The 22,116-nt window shown below is 33.6% G+C and overlaps 1 protein-coding gene across 2 annotated transcripts in view; it reads right to left on the bottom strand.

Moving 5' to 3' along the window:
- LOC132698979 (uncharacterized) overlaps window positions 1–20,586 on the bottom strand; it is a 69,105-nt gene extending 48,519 nt beyond the window's left edge. The window contains exon 1 of one of the 2 annotated variants that reach the window (XM_060665338.1): window positions 20,316–20,586. In XM_060665338.1, the coding sequence (XP_060521321.1) occupies window positions 20,316–20,371 (56 nt within the window). In that variant the 5' untranslated portion in view covers window positions 20,372–20,586. The remainder of the gene's footprint in view (window positions 1–20,315) is intronic. The other variant, XM_060665356.1, reaches the window with a different exon arrangement.
- Window positions 20,587–22,116: the final 1,530 nt, after the last annotated feature.

The raw sequence follows: 22,116 nt of genomic DNA, 5'->3' as shown, positions 1-22,116 counted from the left end.
TATCAATAATATTTTCGAAAATGAACTGCGGTGGCTTTTACCTGATGAAAATACATTTATCAAAATAAATAAGAACTAAAAGTTCAGATATTCACGAAATTTATATATATATATATATATATATATATATATATATATATATATATATATATATATATATATATATATATATATATATATATATATATATATATATATATATATATATATATATATATTTATATATTTAAGTAAAAGTTTTCCATGGTGGTATAGATACGTGGATGATGTCTTTGCTTGCTTTGTTGGAACGGACAGACAATTGAATTATTTTTTAAATTACATTAACTTATTACACAATCATATAAAATTCACTATCGAGATTGAACAGGATAACTCTATTAATTTTTAGACTTAAAGTCATACATAATAGCTCAAGTCACCCTTGTTCACACAAGACTTCTTAATACGCCCCTCTCAACTGAAAATTACAACAAAGAACTCAATATCATTAAACAAATTGCACTGAACAAATTGCACTGAATGGCTAGAATCCGTCCATTATCGATAAAATTATAAATAAAAAACAACTCCGGACAACAGTAAACTGTGTTTATCCGAAACGTAATACAGAACACGAAGAATTTAAAACTATTACATACATAGGAGCGAAACGCGCGAATCTCTCGATTTATTTTCAGAATCAAGCGACTGGTGCATAAAATTAAGATTATTTTGTTATTTATCTGTCTTAAATTTGTGATACGTTTTTGCTACAACAAAGAGGAATCAACTGAAAGAAAATTTTAACTTTTTCCCATTTTAAGGTTAGATTTATGGAAGCATTTGCGAAGTTTTGAAGGGACACAAAGGTAAGTAAAGGACGTTGCTTTCGTGCTAATGTGCTTTTTTTGAGAGTTATTGTTTTTGTGTGCATTAAGTAGGTAGATATCTGCATACCTACTGGCTGCTGGCGTAAATTACTTAGGAAACACTCTGTATATTAACCACTGTTTTTTTTTAAGACAAAATGTGCCACATAAAACAAGAGTCCGTGTCAATGCTGAAAAAATTCAACAATAGCAAAGTCATACAGCATAAGTAATTCATATCTGGTCTGGCCAGACTTGTTAAAAGAGGCAAAAAATTACCGCAAGGTCGGTTTGTACATAAGTCCTCAAATTGGAAATCGCAACTCATAATACTCAGAATCAAGAGCAAATAACAATAACAATAATAATAATAATAACAATAATAATGATAATATTAATGATAATAATAATAATAACAATATCAATAATAATAATAATATTTATTGACAAAATTTATATATAACTTATAACTACTTAATATAACCTACTACTGTTTATTATTGCTTGTGAGTTTCACCTCGGCACTTATACACAATTATTATTATTATTATTAATTATTTTAACGTTTTATTTATTCGATTGTAGCTAATGTTTTCTTAAACTTCTTTTAGGTAGTCTTTGGCCAACATTGAGATTTTTGAGTTCATTAGGTAATTCATTAAAACATTTTACGGCATAATACACATAGCTTCCTTGTTCAATAGTCAATTGGTGTAGCGATAAAATAATACTTTCATTTTTTTACATTACAAACGCTTGTTTGATACTCAATGGTCTGCATCTTGTTCCTTTGCCCCGATAATTTTAGGAATATGTTTCTGAAGCCGATTCAACGGGTCGAAGGATGAACTGTAGAAACCTTCCCAACCTAAGACTGCATACACAACAATACTTTGGAAAAGGCCATAATATATTTGTAATAACTTGTTAGCGAACATTTTATGTTATAGTCATAAGTTATTTCTTGCTCATTACTACTGGTAACTCTTTTCAAATATGCATTTTACCAATGCAGCTGGAAGTAGAATTCCTCCGGTTTTTACATTTCCGCGGGTCCATTTCAAGGATTATATACTTCAAAATGGCTTCACCCTGGTGCTTTACGCCTTGCCAATCAATTCGGATAGCTAACATTGTTTGATTGTTTTCTAGAGTCATATAATACCAGATAACCACCTGACTCATATAACTATAAATAGAATCCTATTTGCTAGTTACCTAATATTTTTTTCTTTCCCCCACACTGCAGCCTCGATGTTACAGTATTTGGTTCGTTTAAGACATGTTATAAGCATCAATGAATGAACTGGATGACGTCGAGTGAATCACAGTATTTTTTCAACTAAAGTTGCTTGAATTTAGAGCAAGACCTTCACTTTTATCATAACGTTATAATTATTTTGAAAAAAATTGATTTAATGTTACATTTTACAATACATTACAATATTGATAACATATTTAAAATAATGTTACACGCCTACCTGCAAAGTTGTTACGATAAATTTCCAAATAAATCTGTAATACAAACTTCGTTTGTTTTAATAAAATATACAAACAGGACTACGACAAACGATGAGACTAACGTATATGGTATTATTTTTATTAAAATAGCTTCTTACTTTATTTTCTTATTCAAGTAGGTCAAGTATTCCAAGAGTCTATGAGTCTTTGTAACTTGAGTTTGTCTTTAATATTTGCCATAGATAATTTATTTAATCTTCTGACAAATATATTGGAATCTATTTTCTGTTCTAAAAAATAAAAAATGTTCTGCTCAATTTGGTTATTTGGGTCTTGTTTGTTTTATTACGAGGTTAGCGCCAAAATATGTATCTTAGTAGGCTGCGAAAAAAAATTGAAGTTTTGCGTCAAATAGTTTTTTATTGACAGCATTTTAAACAAGCCGTGTCCGAAAAAATGTCGCACATAACCCAAATTGAGTATAGAGCAGTCATAAAGTTTTTGACAAAAGAAGGGTTAGCACCTAAAATTATTAAAAAAAGGCTGGATGGTGTGTACGGTCAAAGTTCTCCTTCGTATTCTGTAGTGATAGAATGGGCAAAACGTTTTCGAATGGGGCAGGAGTCCCTTGAAGATGATTCAAGAACTGGTCGACCAGTGAAGGTCATAACGGAAGATATTATTGCGATTGTGGAAGGAGTGGTATTGAGTGATCGACGTTTAAAGGTCAAGGAAATCTCAGAAATTACTAAGCTTTCTGATACAAGTGTTCGTCGAATCCTGCATGATCATTTAGGTATGCACAAGGTTAGTGCAAGATGGGTTCCTAAAAACCTTTCGGCTATTCAAAAACAACGCCGTGGCGAGTGTGCGCGGTCTTTTCTGGAACTCTGTGGGTCGGAACCGAAGCCTGTGATAGAAACTATTGTGACGGGAGATGAAACTATGGTTCTCTATTATGACCCTCTATCGAACAAAGAATCAATGGAGTGGCGTCGTCAGGGTCTACCAGTCAACAAAAAAGGTGATGGTCACGATCTTTTGGGATTGTGAAGGAATTCTTTTAATAGATTTTAAAGAACTAATACCACTGTCAATGGTAAATATTAAGCAACATTATTACATAAATTGCGAAACTGAAAACGTGTAAAACGTCGCGCAAAACTGACTAGAGGCGTGCGTCTTTTGCACGATAATGCACCTCTCCATACTGCTGGTGTTGCACAAGCTGACATTTTAGAGTGTGGGTTCCAACAGATAGATTATCCTCCCTATAGTCCAGATATGGCCCCCAGCGACTATTATTTGTTTGGATGTTTGAAAAAGGACTTACGTGGACGGCGGTTTAACGATTGACGATTGACATTTGTCAAAAAAGTCCGCGTCACATCCAGTGTCCGTGACCGTTACAACAGTAAATAAAATTATTGATCTGAATTTTGAACACTCAAAGCCCGTATCTACATTTTAGAACTCCCTGTTTAGTGTTTACGGTTCAATAAAATATGAAATTATATTCAAAAGTAACACACGAAACTTTTGCGTCTGCGCCGAATTGAATTATCAGCGCGCATTTTCATTGGTTAACACAATGGTGACGTCAGCCCAATATTGTTTGAGATTAGCCCCTCGCGTTTAACCAAACTAACCAAAACTGATTGAAATCATGTTGGATTTCACACAAGAAGTTTCTTTAAAATCTCTTAATTTTTAAAATGAAGCAATTTAATCTGCGGTTCGTATTGGTTGAAATTTTTATTAGATAGCCGAATGATAACCTTAGCTAATCAAGCTAATGTGGCATTTAATAATAGCTTAATAAATTTCTGGGGAAAAATATTTGGAATTCTTTTCGTTAAAGAAATAAGCAACCGCGCCATTATGTCGGTACCGCGGAATTTGGAAATGAAACTGAAAATACAAATGTATGATTGAATAATAATTTAACTTCGACGTTTCGACAGTAGATGATGAGAATGATGAAAGTGGTTTATATACAGGGTGTTTAAAAAATAGGAGCCAATTTATCAAATTCTCCTGACTAATTTTGTTGACATTTGGCAGCGCTGTGTCCCGTGATAAGAGTCTGATTTGGCCATAACTAAATAAAAATGTACGCCACTGACTTCAATTTAATTTCGATACATCCATGAGAGCGATTAAAACTACCAGTTTTTCATGTCTTGAATTTTTTTCATATCTGGCTTCGTTTACGAGATAAAAAATAAAAGCTATTTTATTTTGTTTTTTAACAAATCCGTGAGAAGGTACTTGTATTAGTTTAAAAAAAAATCACTCCGTATCTGGACCTACATTTATGGCGACTTCTTTCATAAAATAATTTCTTGTGGAGAATTAAAAAACGCACATTTTCTTTATTTATTAGTTGCAATTCGTTAGGACTTTTTTTTGAACACTTGGCTTGTTTAAACAACAGGTTATCTATATAAAAAAGTTTAAAAATTAGTTTCACATCATCATCTCATCTTAGATGATGTGAATTTTATTTGTAAAGCAATTCAACTAGTGATACATTTTTTAATGTCCTCAGAAATTTCATTTCACAATGTTGAAAAACCAATGTTACTGGCTTAAATAAAAAATGAAATAAAAATTAAAATTTCAGATTTCAGTTTCATACCATTACTTTTATTTATCCTATTGTAACAAAACAACTTGAGGGTTTTTTAATGCTCAACATAAAATAATTGTATAAATTTTAGGAAAACACACTATTTTCGAAATATTTACATAAAAACTAAAAGAAAAAACGAAATTGACAAAATATTTTGGGCTAAATAGAGAAATAGGGAAGCTCATTGAATCTTACTTAAGATATCGAAAACAGTGTGTCTCTTATTAGGGTGAGGTTTCAATCCTCAAACACATAGAATTTGGGGTCCTTCAGGGTTCAGTTGTGGGTCCTTTGCTATTTGTTATCTAGATTAATGATATTAACTTATTCATCTCCTCATTTGACTATGTATGTATTGCGATGACGCAACAGACTTAACCTCTGAGAAAAAAACGATTTAAAAGCAAATACGCAATTAGAAAAATTGGCAAATACCTGGATTGATAATAAAGGTCTAAAACTGAACCTTGATAAAATCCAACAGCTAACTATTCCAAGGAACCGATCAGTAACTGATGGTAGTTCAGTTAGTTTACTTACATATATAAGAAGAAGAGTACAGGCCCGAGAATAGAACCCTGGGGAACAACGCAAGTTATAGTTTTCAATAAGTGATAAGGCGTTCTTGTGCAAACGAAGGTAACCCAAAATAGTAATCATAATAATAATAATAATATAAATAATAGACTGCATTGCAGGCCAAACCTCAGTGTCATCTAAATGTGGTTTCAGTTGATTATTAGATACATGCTCGAAAACTTTAGATAATGTGGGCAAGATACTAATGGGACGAAGATCCTTCAATTCCCCTGGTGAACACTCAGAAGAAGTTTCAATACAAAAATTTACTAAATGTGTATAATACATAATACGTTAATACGTAATAATTAAATTAGCATCAATAAGAAAAGAAAAGAAGCAATATATTGGTCCATTTAAAAACAATTGCAAACAAACTTAGTCTGCTCTAAACAATTAATTAATAACATTTATCAGGACCTAATGAAATTAGTAATTTTGTTCTACATATCTATAAAATAAGTCAGACTGTCCAGCAAAAATAAACTATTATAATGATTTTTATAAAAACAAGGTAAATTTCTCGTTTAAAATAACTGATATATCCACGGAAAACCAAATTCTTAATAATATTAATTCAATAATTCAATGTAGAATCTCCTCATTTTCTCAAATGATACTTAACTTTTAGATTTCAATCAATTTTTTTAAATGATAAATACTAGTAGGAGGTAGAAATCCGGTGTCCCTCAGGGATCAATTTTAGGCCTACTGCTTTTCCTTATTTATACTTCTGATAATTTGCGAATTTATTGTAGCTTCGGCACTGACAATTATAAAGAATATGAAACACACACTAATGACGACCTTCAAGCTTTAAATCAGATGTCTCAAGACCCCAACTTAAAACTTAATCCAATGTGTTAGGGTATTTGGGAATGACAAGAATGTTAACTTCTTGAAGAACAAATTTAATAGAGTGTTCAGCAATTCAAAATTAAATTTTAAAGATTGTTCCAAGAATCTGGAAAATATCTTAGACAGCAAACTTAGATTCAAAGAACCCCTAAAAAAATATTTCAAGAATCCTTCTACCCAGGTAATATGGTACCTACATATCACTGAATTCAAAATTGTTATAAAACAAATTAATTTTCCTACAATGTTAGAACCTAAAACTTACTATAGTGTATATAACTTGTTGCTTTCGAAAATCGATGAAATCCAGTGTCTCCAGTTAAGGGCTCAGTCAAACGTAAGATCTAAAAATTTAACTTCTTTTTTACAACTAATGATTCATTCATTCATGGAAAAACTAAAACCAATATTTTCTCCGTTCCCCACTACTTTGTTTGCTGCTGCTTGTAATGTTACTGTAATGTATTATGCCACCTATTTATTTACCAGTTTCCAGTAAGTCATCTACATATAGATATTTGTGTACAGTTACATCTAGGTGTTTTGCTATTTTGTTCATTGCAATTAAGAACAAGCGGAATTCTTCCTTTTAAACCATATTTGTGTAAGTTATTCAGGATACCTTGCCTCCAGGTTATGTCTTATGCCTTATTAATGTCAAAAAGACTGCTACTAGATGTTCTTGTCGCCTGAAAGCATCCTGAATGGCGGTTTCCATCAATACTAAGTGGTCTGTTGATTTGCCATTGCGATATCCTGCTCGATAAGTTGCAAACAGATTTTGCTTTTCTAGATGCCATTGTAACCTGTTGCTAACCATCTTCTCTAAGATTTTTCCCAAGCAACAAGTTGGACTTATGGGACGGTAGCTAGTCGTAAACAATGGATCTTTACCTTGTTTTAGAATTGGTACTACGTTATTATATACAGTAAGAAGATATTTCATTTCTTGTGAGAGATTTTTAATTATAATGTTTGAGACTTAATCAATAACAGCGTTAAGCTCTGACATAGTGAAAGGAAGATTGTATTGCAGACTGTCTGAGGTACTGAAATCTAGGTCATATTCAGCAGAGAACGTTTGTCTGAAATTGTCCTCATTACTAGCAGAACTACTAACTCGCTCATAGTGATCTGAAAGCTTTTCAATGACATCGTAGAGATTTCCTATCATATGGCCTTCGCTATTGCGTAGGTAGGTTACCAAGTTTCTTCTGTTTTTTCCAACCATTGCGTGAATCTTTCCTCAAACTTCACTTGCTTCGACATCGGATGTTATAGTGCAGGTGAAAATGTTCCAGCTGGTCCGTTTACTGTTAAGGATAACTTTCCGTGAAAGAGCTCTAACTTTTTTAAACAGTATAATTTTTTTTATATATTTAAAGCTGCTTTTTTATTAGAGATTGCTTGTACTTCTTGTTGGTTTTACCAAGGAACGGAACGGTTCATCAGAATATGTTCTGTTCTGGGTATGGATGTTCTAGCTGCTGCCAGTAGGGCATCGGTTGGTGTTCCAACATCAGAGAACTGGGGAATGACCAGTCCCGGCCGGTAGTTGTTCCAATCAGCCTTTTCCGTACACCAATTTCAATTTGCCTACTGGAGGGATATCAATAGCCACGATTATTGAAAAATGGTCACTATTGTGTGCATCTTCCTCAACACGCCAAGAAAGCGATGGTACTAACGTGGACGATGCGATAGTAAGATCTATAGCTGAGAAGGAGTTTGACCTCATATTAATATAAGTATGTGATCCGGTGTTTAAAAGTACGACATCGTCTCTTTATAGCCAATAGTACGACATTCGTCCTGGAGGAGCCCCAAAGGGTGTTATGGGCATTTAAAATCACCAGTTATTATAAAGTGACTGGGTAATTGCGTAATGACATTTTCTAGGTCATTGATATTCCAGTTGCCGTTAGGCAGGTAAAGATTACAAATTGTTATTTTATTGGGTAAAGTTAATTCTACAGCTACCACTTGAAGGTGAGATTGAATAGGCAATACACGATATCCAATATTGTCCTCAATTAATATCGCTACGCCTCGGCTCGCGCGGTGCTGATAGATATGATCTGCTCGAAAATGGGTCTTCTGCAACAACATCTTGAGCTCGCAGTAATGCAGTAGTGCTGAACACTGCGTTTTTTTTTTAATTTTATTTTGTTGTTACAAACTAATATCTTTATCTAGTAAAGATTCATTAAAATATCACAAATTTTAATATTTGGTAAGAATTTATGGACTAGGGATGAGGTTTCCTAGCTTTATCAGAGGGCCATCCTTTTTTCTTTTTTATTATATTAGACTTTGCTTGTCCCTCACTTTCTGTCGCAGTATCTTGGTATCTTTTTTCATACTCAGCAGTTGAGATTGCACTACAGATATACTCGCTTCGATGTGGATCAGATTGGGTTATTATTATTATTTTTATTATTATTATTATTATTATTATTATTATTGTTATTATTATTATTATCATTATTATTATTATTATTATTATTATTATTATTAATATTAATTGTAGGACAACAACGGAGCAGCATTTCAAGACTAATTTTGTCAGTACCAATAACCCTCCTACGTAACCTTAACCTAAAGTAAAGTTATTAGGAGAATAAAAATGTAAAACCTCAGGATTTTAATCAGATTTGTCGACATTTGTAAAGTAATCGCAATTATGTTTAATATTTCTTATTTTGAGTATTTATCTTTCGGACCCTTTACGACACATAAACTTGTTTTTACAAACTTAACACTAGAGGAAAAGGTGAAAATGACGACCACCAACTTTTTTCCTTTCTCTCAAAATAGCTTTACTGGCAAAAATAAAAGAAACTCCGCAAAAGTTAAGAATTAGGTCACATGTGCCTTCTATCATTCTATAGTCTCAGTCGGCTCGACGACAAATACATACATACATACAATCCTACTTAATATTACTCACGCAAATGTTATTTAAATTCTAGGGAAATATTAGTAATTTAATACATCTGGGCGTGAGAAACACGCGTTTAATATTATCCTACCGACAATTATTATGCTAATACGTAACGTACACGGAAAAATCGAGAAGATAGATCTAGGAGGCCGGTCATATCCGCGTTCTAACGGCCTAGGCGGCACATTTTCATTGTTAACACAAACTGAAAACTCATTTGTTTAGAATCGTTACTGCGTTAGAAAGGAAAATCAATCCGTACCGTCTAATTTTAGAAGCGACAGAATTCGTATTACGCGTCTATACACTGGCAGCGAATTAAAAGTTAATGAGTGACAAATTTGACTGATTATTATTGACGATCAAGGGCGGCGTTTCAAATACAACTGTCAACGAAACCTGACGTACGTCCGCGTCGAACGCGTAAAGAATGTAAATCCGTGTCGACGTTCGTTTTGGATGTGAAATTGTTCCATTATAATGTCGTTTTCGATCGCCTAGTGTCCAAGGATTTTTAAAAATTAACCTAATGGTGATTTAATGGTAATGTTGGCAGAATGTACGGCAACCAATTAACAGTAAATATGCGTAGCGAACAAGCAGTGCGGTTTTAAGTTTTTGTTTAAAAATTTTAAGATTTTAAGAAAAAGAAGTTTATTTAAGTGCTTGTCGTAGTTTACGGTTTTCCAGAAACAGGACGTCACACATAAAAAAAATATATTTTCGACAAAAAAAGTGAGTGTTTCCTTTTGTTTGTGCAGTATAGAAAATTTTTATATATTCCTTTTGTAGTTTGAAGCTTCGCGTGCGATTTTTTAACGAAACGGAAGTCGGGAATACAGTTTGCTTCTAAGCTATTGAAAACACTGAATAGAAAAAAAGAAAACTACCAGCGAACTGTAACTTCTTCTAGCAAACTCGTTTAACGTTTCCTTAATTTTTAAAATTTTAAAAAAACTATTAACCGTTAAATTACGCAATGAACGATTTTTATTAATTGTTGCTTTTTCTTCGTTTTTGTTAAATGTCATCAAGAAATTTTAAAATACAGAAGCACGTACTAAGTTATCTTGAAATCGTTCTAAATATCAGGAAAAAAAAACAAAAACTGAAGTAACGTTAAAATTCTAAATCCTTTAAAAAAATGCATTTTTCTATTTTCTTCGTGACCCTTTTTAAATTCTATGTATACGTACCTAATTGTTAAAATGCAAGGTGCTAAACTTCTAAAATACATATTATCTATATTTATTTGGGTATGATTTTCAGAAATAGTATAGTATGTTTAAAAATATTCGAAAAAATACCCAAATATTCGTACAAAATGTCTGACTCAAGTCCAATGATTTGGTAACGCGACAAGTAGTATTTCATATTAAAAAAGGATTAAATTAAACGATAAATGGGCTTGTCGAAGTAATAACAAAATCAACTTTAACTATCGGCAGAAAAATATGTAACTAGCACGTAAAATAGTTGTTTTTAGCAAGAACTAGTGCTAGTGCATGTTCTATTTTTGAGAAAAATTTTTTCAAAATGAAAATACAGTGACTCTAGTTGTAATTGACCCACGTGGGCATATCCTTCTTCTCTGGGCCATAGCACAAAAACATTCCTTTAAAAAAATCACTTAACATTTTTCCCGTACTTTTTATGGCACGTTACTCATCGTTACTCATAAATCTTAGCATTTCGTCACATATTTTTCTAGTGCTCCTGATTGAATTCTAAAAGGCTGCACAATTTGAAATTATTTTCAAGTATACAGGATGGCTCGACATTTTTAAATTATGTTTTGAATTCGTGTTCAAATTCTTTACCTTTTTTATTATCAATAATACATACCTATATATAATAGTTTTTCCTGTATTTTCATTTTTTAATAAATATTAGTTTTCATAGTTGCAAAAAAATTTCAATATTGGAAGATGACGTAAAATATATATGCAAAGGAATTTGAATTACATGCTACAGGGTGTTCAAAATAAACCAATATATTTACATCATACATATTAAAATTTTTTTCCAAAAATCTAAAAAACCGTAAACAGAATCGAAAAAACGTTTGCATCAAAAGTAGCGCGAGATTCGTATCAAAAAATCAGATTTTTTAAATATGTTTTTACAAAAACCTATTTTTAATTCTCTCCAATATTAACCCTTCTTTCTGTCAAAGACTATTGCTATAATATTAGTTGACCATGCCAAAACTCTTGTCAATGGGGCTCTGTTAAGATTAAAAATGAACGCGAGAACGAACTTTGTTGGAGCCGCTATTTTAAATATTTTAAATTCACAGGAAAAGTAAATAGTATTAAATATCTGTTACTTCAAATTTTGCTTATTTCATTTTTAATTATTATTAATAAATGTTCTTTTACTTTAGTACGCATGTTTAGATTTTTCGTATATTTTCTTGGACGTTCCTTAGCATCAACAGTGCTATTTTCTGCAGGCGTATCGAATTCTATTTTCCATACCTTCTGGTGTTATAAGGGGATTCACATAAACAAGATTTTAAAAATATATTCACAAAAAGAAATCATGTGGTGTCAAGTCACGTGATCCAATGAATCCACCTCTACCGATCCATTTCAGTGGTTTTATTTATTTATATACACATTCCGAGGTGGACGGAGGAAAGCGATAGACTATACAAGGAATTTATGGAATCTGGCGACACGGAATTAGCCGACGAACTAATCGAGAGCCTAAACAATGGAAGATCACAGAAATGGCGGGAGACCGTGGAGGAGATGGACTTTAAACATTCCAGCCGCAAGGCCTGGTCCCTCTTAAGGAAACTTGGTGGCAGCACCAGCATCGCTAAACCCAAGGAAACAATCTCGCTCAACAAAATCGCCTAACACATAGTCCACACATCCAGAGGTCCATCAGTTAAGGAACACTCTCTCCGCGTAAAACGCGAATACACAATCCTGAGGAAGACTGTCTCTGCCAACCCGCCTCCTGCTCAGTTCACTATGGGTGAAATATACGATACTATCGGAAGTCTAAAGACAGAGAATGCACAATGAGTTCCTTGTCAATACCGGCCCAAATGCCAGAAAATGGCTAGAAAGATTTTTCAGCAGTATCTTGCAACCGGGAACTCTCCCTCCCGAGTTCATAATAACAAAAATTATTGCACTCCTAAAACCGGGGAAACCAGATCATCTTCCAAGTAGTTACCGCCCCATCGCGCTACTTAGTGCGACGTACAAGATGCTGGAACGACTTTTATATAACAGAATAAGGCAGACAGTTCTGAATAACGTCCCAGACGAGCAAGCTGGCTTCCGCCCGGGTCGCAGCTGCTGTGACCAAGTCCTTGCCCTTACCAATTACATCGAGAAGTAATTCCAAGAGGGATTGAAAACTTCAGTGGTCTTCGTGGACCTTACAGCAGCCTACGACACTGTGTGGAGGGAGGGGGTGCTTATGAAACTGCTAACTGCCACTCGATGCAGCAGGACGACCAGCCTTATTAATAATATGCTCGCTAACAGACAGTTTGTCGTTAACAAGGACGATCAATACAGCACAAAAAGAACACTCAACAACGGGTTGCCCCAGGGATCTGTGCTGGCCCCTCTACTATTTAACCTGTATATTGCGGATCTGCCTCACACCACGTCCAAGAAATTCGGATATGCGGATGACCTTGCGATTGCCGTTCAACACAAGCACATTACCGCAACAGAAGATATTTTAACAAATGATCTGTCCAGACTGGCAGTCTATTTTCGAGAATGGAGATTGAAACCTAGTATGAGCAAAACTGAGTCTTGCTGCTTCCACCTTAACAACAAAATGGCCAACGTAGGGCTCAGTATATATTTCGACGGTGCACTCCTCCACCATAATTCAACCCCTAAATTTCTTGGTGTCACCTTGGATCGGACTCTAACATACAAAAAACACCTCACCAACACGGCTGCAAAACTGAAAACGAGAAATAATATCCTACACAAACTTGCAGTAACTACATGGGGTGCTGCTGCAGACACCCTGAGAACTTCAGCCCTCAGCCTCGTCTACCCTGTAGCAGAGTACTGCGCGTCCGTATGGATCAACAGCAGCCACAACAAACTAGTGGATGTGCAGAAGTTTACACTTTGTTTAAAATCGCGGTCTTAGAAGTTCTCGAAAATCTGACATTTTCAGAAATTTCGCCTTATTTTTCAGAAAAAGTAACACCCATTTTTTATTTTTAGTAAGCCTTTCAGCTCTTTTCTAGGAATAAGAGCAAAATTAAATAAAGTTGACATTGAATGTAGGTAAAAATGGTCCATCGTAAAACTTAAAAAAGCACATCTGTATTAAAATAACTTCATATTGAAGAACACAATAATTGTGGTGCAAAAGTGCCATTCACTGAAAAAAATAGCAGAACCGAAAGAAACGGAAACTAACCAAGCTGAAATGTGTTTTAAAATTTAATAAAAAAAAATAACGATAATTTAATTCGATTTATATTGGCAACCTTCATGATAAATTGACGTTTAATTTAGGCACCACTACCTAAATTTTATCCATTCTATAGCCTTTTTTTAACCCTGGACGCAAGTTTACTAAGGCTTACTTTCGCCTGAAACTCATTCTAAAGGTTTAACCTTAACCTTAAAACTACTATGGAAATGGCCCGAATGGAATAAAGTTATGCCTTTAACTTGCAGTAAAACAATTCTATCTGATTAGTTGCAAATAAATAAATGTCGAATAGGCGGAGTTATCTTCCTTTGCGAGCAGCATGCACTTCTTGCGTAGAATGGTTTATTTAATTAAATAGAATTTAAGTACTCTAATCTGTTACTAAAACTTTGTTTTTCCGCATTGGTAGGATCCCAGTTTACCATTTTCCGTTTTTCATATTCTATACTACCACTGGCATCAAACCGTTCCATTAAACACTGAAGAGATTGTCTAGTTCGATCAAAATGTTTTAAATAACAATTGTAGGGGTAGTGCGCCCGAAAATCCAGATTTCCCAATTTAAAATGATCACAATTAAAAAATAAATAAATAAATATCGCAAAAAGTATTGGGTTTGGGCTATGGCTTTAAGCGTTTGCAGTATAGTTATCCAAAAACTAAAAACCGCTTCATAATACGTCAAAGCGTTTCTGAGCTACAGGGTGATCCTTAAAAATGGGCGTTTCTAAAAACCCTGTATAACTCTTTATTTGTAAAGATAGGGATTTTTAAAAAAACATTTTTTGGAGGTTTTTTAAGGGCCAATCTACCTGCTTTACCGATTTTCACGAGGTATAACACAAAGTTTCTGTTTCGTGCGGTAAAACTTCTTAATGCAGAAAATAGCGTCAAGAGAATATGTAGGATATGTTTACAAGAAAACGGCAGTCAATTTGAGTATTTGTTTTAGAATTAAAGAAAATTGTTAGATGTAGATTTTAAGTGTTACAACATAAACAATTAATAAAAATTTTTAATAATTTTATTTCCGCTTTTTATTTTAGGGTTGGTAATTATTATAAACTAGAAGTTAAAGTGCGAAGATGCTGTGTCCCCTCGCGTCGTAGCCAACTTGATTTTGTATAAAAAAAAAAAAATTTTATCTACACATTTAAGGCGCGCACAGCGCCTACTACGGTAAATGTCAAAAATTGCAAATATCTATTTAATAAAAATAGGTATATGGAAATTTTATTAGAAAACTGATTTTTTAGAAAAATTGGGGGTATACCTTGTAAATAAATCTACCTTTGTGTGATATCTCGGGAACTAAAAGCTCTAAGACAAAACCGGTAAAATAGAGAGATTCCCGCTTAAAAAACTTAAAAAAATGTTTTTTCCCCAAACTCTATTCTTACAATTAAAAAAGTAATGAAAGTTAGGAAATCGCACATTTTTGAGAATCACCCTGTAACTCAAAAACGCATTGACATATCACGAAGCGGTTTTCAGTTTTTGACTTCTCTCGGAAATCGAGCCCCATGAATATTAGTTTGGGGCTAACTAAGCTGCAAATGCTTAAAGCCATAGAGGCTCCTCGACTTTGGACGACCCTGTACTACTATCAATGAAAAAGTGGAACAATTTCAAAACAAATTCAAAACAAAATTTAAAAATTGGGTGTTCCATAAAAAAAATTATGTTTTATTCGTCACGCTTTTTTGAGCCACGCGTCCTAACAATGTTTACAAGACGGGACCCTCATCCAGCTGCGCCAACTGACGGCAGAAAATGCAATGCGTGGTGGGGTTTATCAGGTCTAGCTTCAAAAAAACTGTAAACGCGAAATCGGCTCACTCAAACATGATATATTAAAGTGCACATTTGCAGCAAAGTATTTCTTTTACCAGTGCAAGATCTCCAGATACCACTCCATTGGATTTTTTTCCTTTGGGGATATTCAAAATCAAAAGATATGAAATAAATCGAATAGCAAGAAAGAAATAAGGGACTTTTTCAACACCCGATAAAATAATTTCTTTGGCAAGCCGTTTTCATAAATTTTCTATTACTGTAAATTTTGTACGGGGCAAGGGGATATTTTGCGTTGAACAAGTTACACACTTCCTTTTGGGTTTTCGTTTTGTCTCCGTGTCCAATAGACAAAATTAAATTTCACTTCTCTGGATTTCATTTAGATATGGAACATTCACTTTCTGATTGTAATTGTGCAAGTCTGTCTAATTCTTTACGTGCTGGCTTTTGTCCCGAATTATGGAAGTTACCTGCCGACGGCAATAAAAGTCGTGTCCGATAGGTATTAAAGGATAAAACATTAGGAACGCTTTCTCAAAGATTTTGGTAGTAATATATATTTTTTGTTTATTTAGACATTAAACATATACAATAAATTTATAGCTAGGAATATCTATACAAAACATTTGTCAAAATGTGGTTTAAAAATAGCTTTCAGAACTAACAGCACAGTAGGAAAATATTATCAATCAATAAAACGAAATGTCCAAAATCTCAAAAATCAGGTGTCTACAGGTTGAAATGCGGATCTTGTCCTACAATTTATATTGGACAAACAGGTAGATCCTTCAAGAAACGCATTATAATAGTCAAGATTCTAATTATTCTACACACTTAAACACAGAAAAACACATTTTTGACGACAATTTTGGTATCTTACATACAGCCACATATAGTCGAAAAATAAATTTATTGAAAGCCATGGAGATTAACAAATATATTGCTTAACGATCAATTACATTTAAATACCTCTCCATTATTAAACTTAAATTCTCACAACAACATTAATTAAGCTTTTATTGTCATTTTTTGGTATATATAGTAGCAGGTACTTTGCAAATATTACATTTGATAAACACACGGTGTTGTCCAAATAATTGTCATGTGAATTTCGTCAAAATCTGAACTTTTAGTTCTTATTTATTTTGTTATATGGATTTTCATCAAGTAAAAGCCATCTCAGTCCAATATCTATACCCAATTACATTTTTATTCTAAATGTCTAAATCTAATTCTCATTATCAGAGTCGTCATTGAAATTAAATATAATAGAATTAATGTTGTTTTCTATAGAAAGAGTCCTCAATTTTTACAATGTGCTGTACTGAATTTTTCCAGCTGTCAATTGGTATGTCATTAATTACATCATTTATCAAATTTAGACTACTGGGACTTAAAGTACGGTTCCCCAAATGCTCTATGGGGATAAACGTGCAATGATATGAAGGAAGGAGTAAAACAGTATGCCCAACCTGCCAAATTATCTCATACATACTGTTTTTTCATTGCATATGAATTTAGTATTTTCAAAAGTTGCTCTTTTTTGTAACTGAATTCAAAATATTCCAAATATTCCAAACAACTCTATGGCACGGTTTATATTTACATTGGTTTCATCTTCTTCTAGCTTCATTTTCACTTTATCCAAGGTAGACACAACTTCGCTTCGATAAAGTCAATATATTTTCCTTCTTATTAGGTCCTGGTCACTATTATCTTCATTTTCTTCACTTCTCCACTATTAATAATATGCCTTCTTATCTACGAGATTGACGTTTTTGTAAGTAGGCACCTATTCTTTTAAAGCTTCTTGTTGAGTAAGTCCTCTACTGATTAAAGTTTCATACACATTTTTCACAACAATAACAATAGGTAATAATATCGTTGAATTTTAAATGGAGAGGATACGTCAAAAGCCGAGACGAAGAAGATTAAGACAGACTACTGTAAAATGCAATACCAATATTTTGTCTCCCGGAGCAGCTAAGAAGCTTAGAATTAAATACCTACTATTTTTTTTAATATCTTCCCGAAGGTCTATCAGCAGATGGTTAAAGGAAGGACCAAGGTATATAGCGTATAGATTTAAATTTATCACAGTTTGTAATAAGCGAGATATAAATCATAAAATACTGACCATCGATTTTTGAGCTGGTATTTCAGACCAGATTTTGAGGTAATATCCCAAAAGCTTGCCTAAATTGGTTTCTGATAATAAGAAATCCGAAACCGAATTGGAAATATCGACATTTTCTGATGATCTATGATTTTATTTATTCTGTTTTTCCAAATATCTCCGGCACGCTGTACAGTAAACGAAAGCTGTAAATACGAAAATTGTAGCTCGCGGCTAGCGGGATAAATTTCAATACCTAAAATATATATTTTTTAAAATTAAATTTTAGGTTAAATAGTGTTTAAAGAGGTGGCGAAACCCTATAACCGCCATCCCCTGTGCCTTCGCGGTTGCTCGATCTGAACTTTCCAAATATTATTAGAACATATTATATTATTATAAAAATCTGTGTCAGAAATACCAATGTTTGAACTGTTCTTAAGTTTACATGTTTGTAGTGTTTGGGTAATTTTTGTCTTGACATTGATTATATTATACAGGGTGTTGTCTAATTGAATGCCAACCAATAAGGGGGGGGGGGATTTTTGGATCCATGAAATTTCTCACACATGTACTCTATATCAAGAGACACTATTTAGTGAATCAATGGCTGTAGGGCTGTAGTACGAAATTTCACCAACATATTTTGGCAGACTTCGATGTACGCCACTGATTTTAAAAAAAGTAAACATCGTTTCTAGAATCTTCAATCGTTTATAAAGAAGTTTAATTTCATGATTTGATTTGATGATTGATGATGATTGATTTGATGATACGCAAAGTAAAAATGATTATTCAATATTGCGACAAATGGTCAACACTCAAGAAATATATCAGAAAGAGGGAAGTATACCTGGCCCACCCCTGCCTTGTCATTCAAGTAAGAATAAATTTTTTTGTTAATGACTTTCCTTTCCTTTGAAATTTATATTTTTTTATTCTTTTGCTCACAAGTTATGCCGCATGAATCATCCTCGAAATTTGACGCAGGATAATAAAATGGCGTTCCTTAAAAAAAAAAGAAAGTCGCTATAGCCATCTTCTTTTTGACCCACCTCGTATATTTTAAGATTTTTAAACATTTTTAAATGGACGCCATAATTTTCCTGGTGATACACGATTAATTTTGTTACCGGTTTTTCTAATAACCAAATTATTTATTTGACGTAATAATGGGCGATTTAGCGACCACCACATTTTATTTCATAAAAATTATTTTGAAAATAACATAAACAAAAGAGTTTTTTGAAAAATGGGGCAATTATTTTTCATTATCTCTGAATGTTCATCGTTACAGACGTTGACATTCATAAAATTATGAATAAATACAAGTAAAAAATAACACAAAATTAGTTTTACTTTTACTAATCATGTACCCCGTGTGCCAAATAAAGCGATCCACTATACGATCTGGAAATCCATAGAAAAAAAGTTTCGTACAAAAGATTTCCTGGATTCTCTTGAAGATTTAAAATATTATAATTTTGTTGATACAGGGCGTCCTAAAAGTATCCGCTCCGACATCAACTTTGTTATTTTAAACGGAACACCCTGTATATTTAGGCATTTTTCGAATCCTGGGTGAAAAGAAAGGTCATTTTCTTAAGAAATTCCTATTCGAATTTGAATATGAAAAACAACAAAAACAACCAGAAATGTCAAAGTTTGTTTATACCTCAATGTGTCAAAAAAAATTGTGATATCATAGCCAACTACATTTTTAAATATTTTGAATATTTCTTTGTTGTTTTGATGCCAGATGAAACGAGCGTTTTAAGAGGAACATTTTCAACTAAACTTTATGGACCGAATTAACGAACCCTTTTTAGTTAACTTTTGTTTTTTTTTGTTTTTTGTTAAGTTTGTTACCTTGTTTTGTCAGCATATAAACTTTAATTGTTTACTTTTGTTATTAGGTATTTTCAATCAAAGTAGATAATTAACCAATGAATGTTTCTTTAAATAAGTATAGAGTGGATTTTTTTCCAAATTTCCACGTATTAATGGGCACCCTGTATTGTAAGCAATATGGTTTATTCGTATATCTGGAGTATTACATCTTTAAAAGAAATAGTATCATGTTGCTATTTAAAAAATACCTAATATGGCCAAGAAGAATAAGGGTGTTATCTTAAACCCCGATTATCTCAAAAAATAAGTAAAATTTAATTATAAGATAAATTACAAACTTACCTTATCTTTTGTCTTAGAATTGATATCTGAATAAAAATATGGTGCGTTCCATTTGAAAATCTTGAAATTTCGTTAATTGAATTATCCAAAACGACACCACCTACTGGGGACACTCTGTATAAGCTGAGGCGCATCTGTCAAACTGATTGAGTAGTTTATGTGGTTAAATTTTTGTTGCAATTCCTCTATCAGTAGCGGCGCACCATAATTTTATATGGGGTAATCAAAATACTATGCCTAACTATGCAAAATTCGAATAGGAATTTCTTAGGAAAGTGACCTTTATTTTAAGATTACAAAAATGACGAAATATACAGGGCGTAAATAGCGTAAATTTTTTTCTAGGGTTTCCAGATCGTTTTATTTGGCACAATATTTTTTCTTTAAATGCTCATACGAAATTTTGAAAAAAACTTATTTTGTTCCCACAACACTCTTCAAAATTACCTGAAAAGATGCGACAACTGACGGCAATAAGTACAACACGTGGTCGGGATTATCATGTCGAGTTTTCGAAAACCGTCAACGCGAAATCATCAGCGCCCGTCTCCTCACGCACCACCCCCGACGCCGATGATTTTTAGCAAGAAAAAACGCAAAATCTCGGACTAAATTTTCTACGCGTCACGGTCGCGTCCTTTGCAAACTCTACCATAAAATCAGCGACGGCGGTCGGTTAAAAAAGTCCCGTGATTATCAGCGAAATAACCGGAATTGTTTGAATAATATATATCTTTACCGCAAAAGTTTGAAACGAACAATAAACACACACACACGCGCGCGCGCGCGCGAGTCGGCACGTGAAAAATAAGCGCGCACGGACCGGTCCGGCACCGATCGACGTGCTTTTATGAATTATTATCATCGGCGTTCCTAAAAGATTTCGACATTGAAAACGAAGAGAGAGCTCGCGTTCCTTTCACCTTGCCTTTTGGCTTCCGACTCGGGGCTTTTCGGGTCTGTTTGGAAAAAGGGCTCCGGCTTTTAAATTTCTTTTCGCCTCTCCCGGCGGGACTTTGTGGAATACCTGCGACCGGACGAACGCGACGACGGTTGGAAACAGCGGCGCGCGATAACAATTTCGTCGAGATGGTATGGTCTGTTCACAGATCTAAGAAAGTGGTGGCCAATTGCTTTTGAATGGGGTTCTCCAAGGGTGGTCATTAACATACAATGCAACAAGATTAATACCTAAAGTTTCGGAAGTTAAATTCAGGTAAAATTGTGCTCCGTAATAGAAAATAATTTTATACCTACCTGTGTTTAATATTCTTTGGTTTGGTATACTACTAAGTTTATTAGTAATCATTCTTATTTCGTGTGTAATATAGCGTGTGTTGAATCGTGTGCGAATTATGCAAAATATGTGCGAGTCTAGGAGATGCTCCCGCCCAAATGTAGAAAACACTATTCTATTGAGACTAAGGAAGTTATAAACAATGTTCATTGGACTCTCATTGAACGTGGTGCCAGCAAGCATCACGTAACATTCGTTTTACCATTGAAGTAGGAACTAACAATAATCTCCCATTCCTAGATATTCTTATCAATTAAAAATCAATAGACCGATAACTTAATGCATTATCACATCATTATCCGGCCTAAAAATCATCGGTTATCTCTCTTGTCTACGGAGCTGTAAAACTAACCCAACCTCGTCACTGAACCCAGAATTAAAAACCTCACATCTGCTCTTCTCTCTAATAATTTTGACATTGGAGATTTTAAGCCTTCCATCACAAAAATACGCTTTACCAGATCTTTCCAAAGACAATGAGTCCGAAAGCTCGTTCACATTAGCCATTCTTGTCCTTTTTTATATTCACAGCATCACTGACCATAAGTTCTTCAGAAAAATAACGTCAAATCCGGATTAACCACTTGTCCAAATACAAAATTCCATGCATTGGGGAGACAGGACGAAAAATATCAACTAGGCTCAAAGAACATGAAAGAGCCTTGAGACTACTACAAGAAATAGAATCATCCGCAGTTGCCGAACACAATTACGAAGCCGGACATCAAATTTTATTGGATAAAACTAATGTAATGTAGTCATTTCTTCTATCAAATGAAAAATAGTTTCAGTTAAGCTCTGAAGAAGCCAACAGGATGATCGGCGAAACGTCAGCAAGTATAATTTATACACAACCAACGTAAGAGAAATCCATAAGATTTGTAAATAGCAGATTGTTTAATTACTCTCAAAACGGTTGTTTTCAAACTAGCCTGAGAAACAATGTAAATC

Source organism: Cylas formicarius, unplaced genomic scaffold (genome assembly GCF_029955315.1).
Source record: "Cylas formicarius isolate icCylForm1 unplaced genomic scaffold, icCylForm1.1 PGA_scaffold_10__41_contigs__length_53128322, whole genome shotgun sequence".
Lineage (NCBI taxonomy): Eukaryota > Metazoa > Arthropoda > Insecta > Coleoptera > Brentidae > Cylas > Cylas formicarius.
This window is presented reverse-complemented; position numbering and strand designations above follow the sequence as displayed.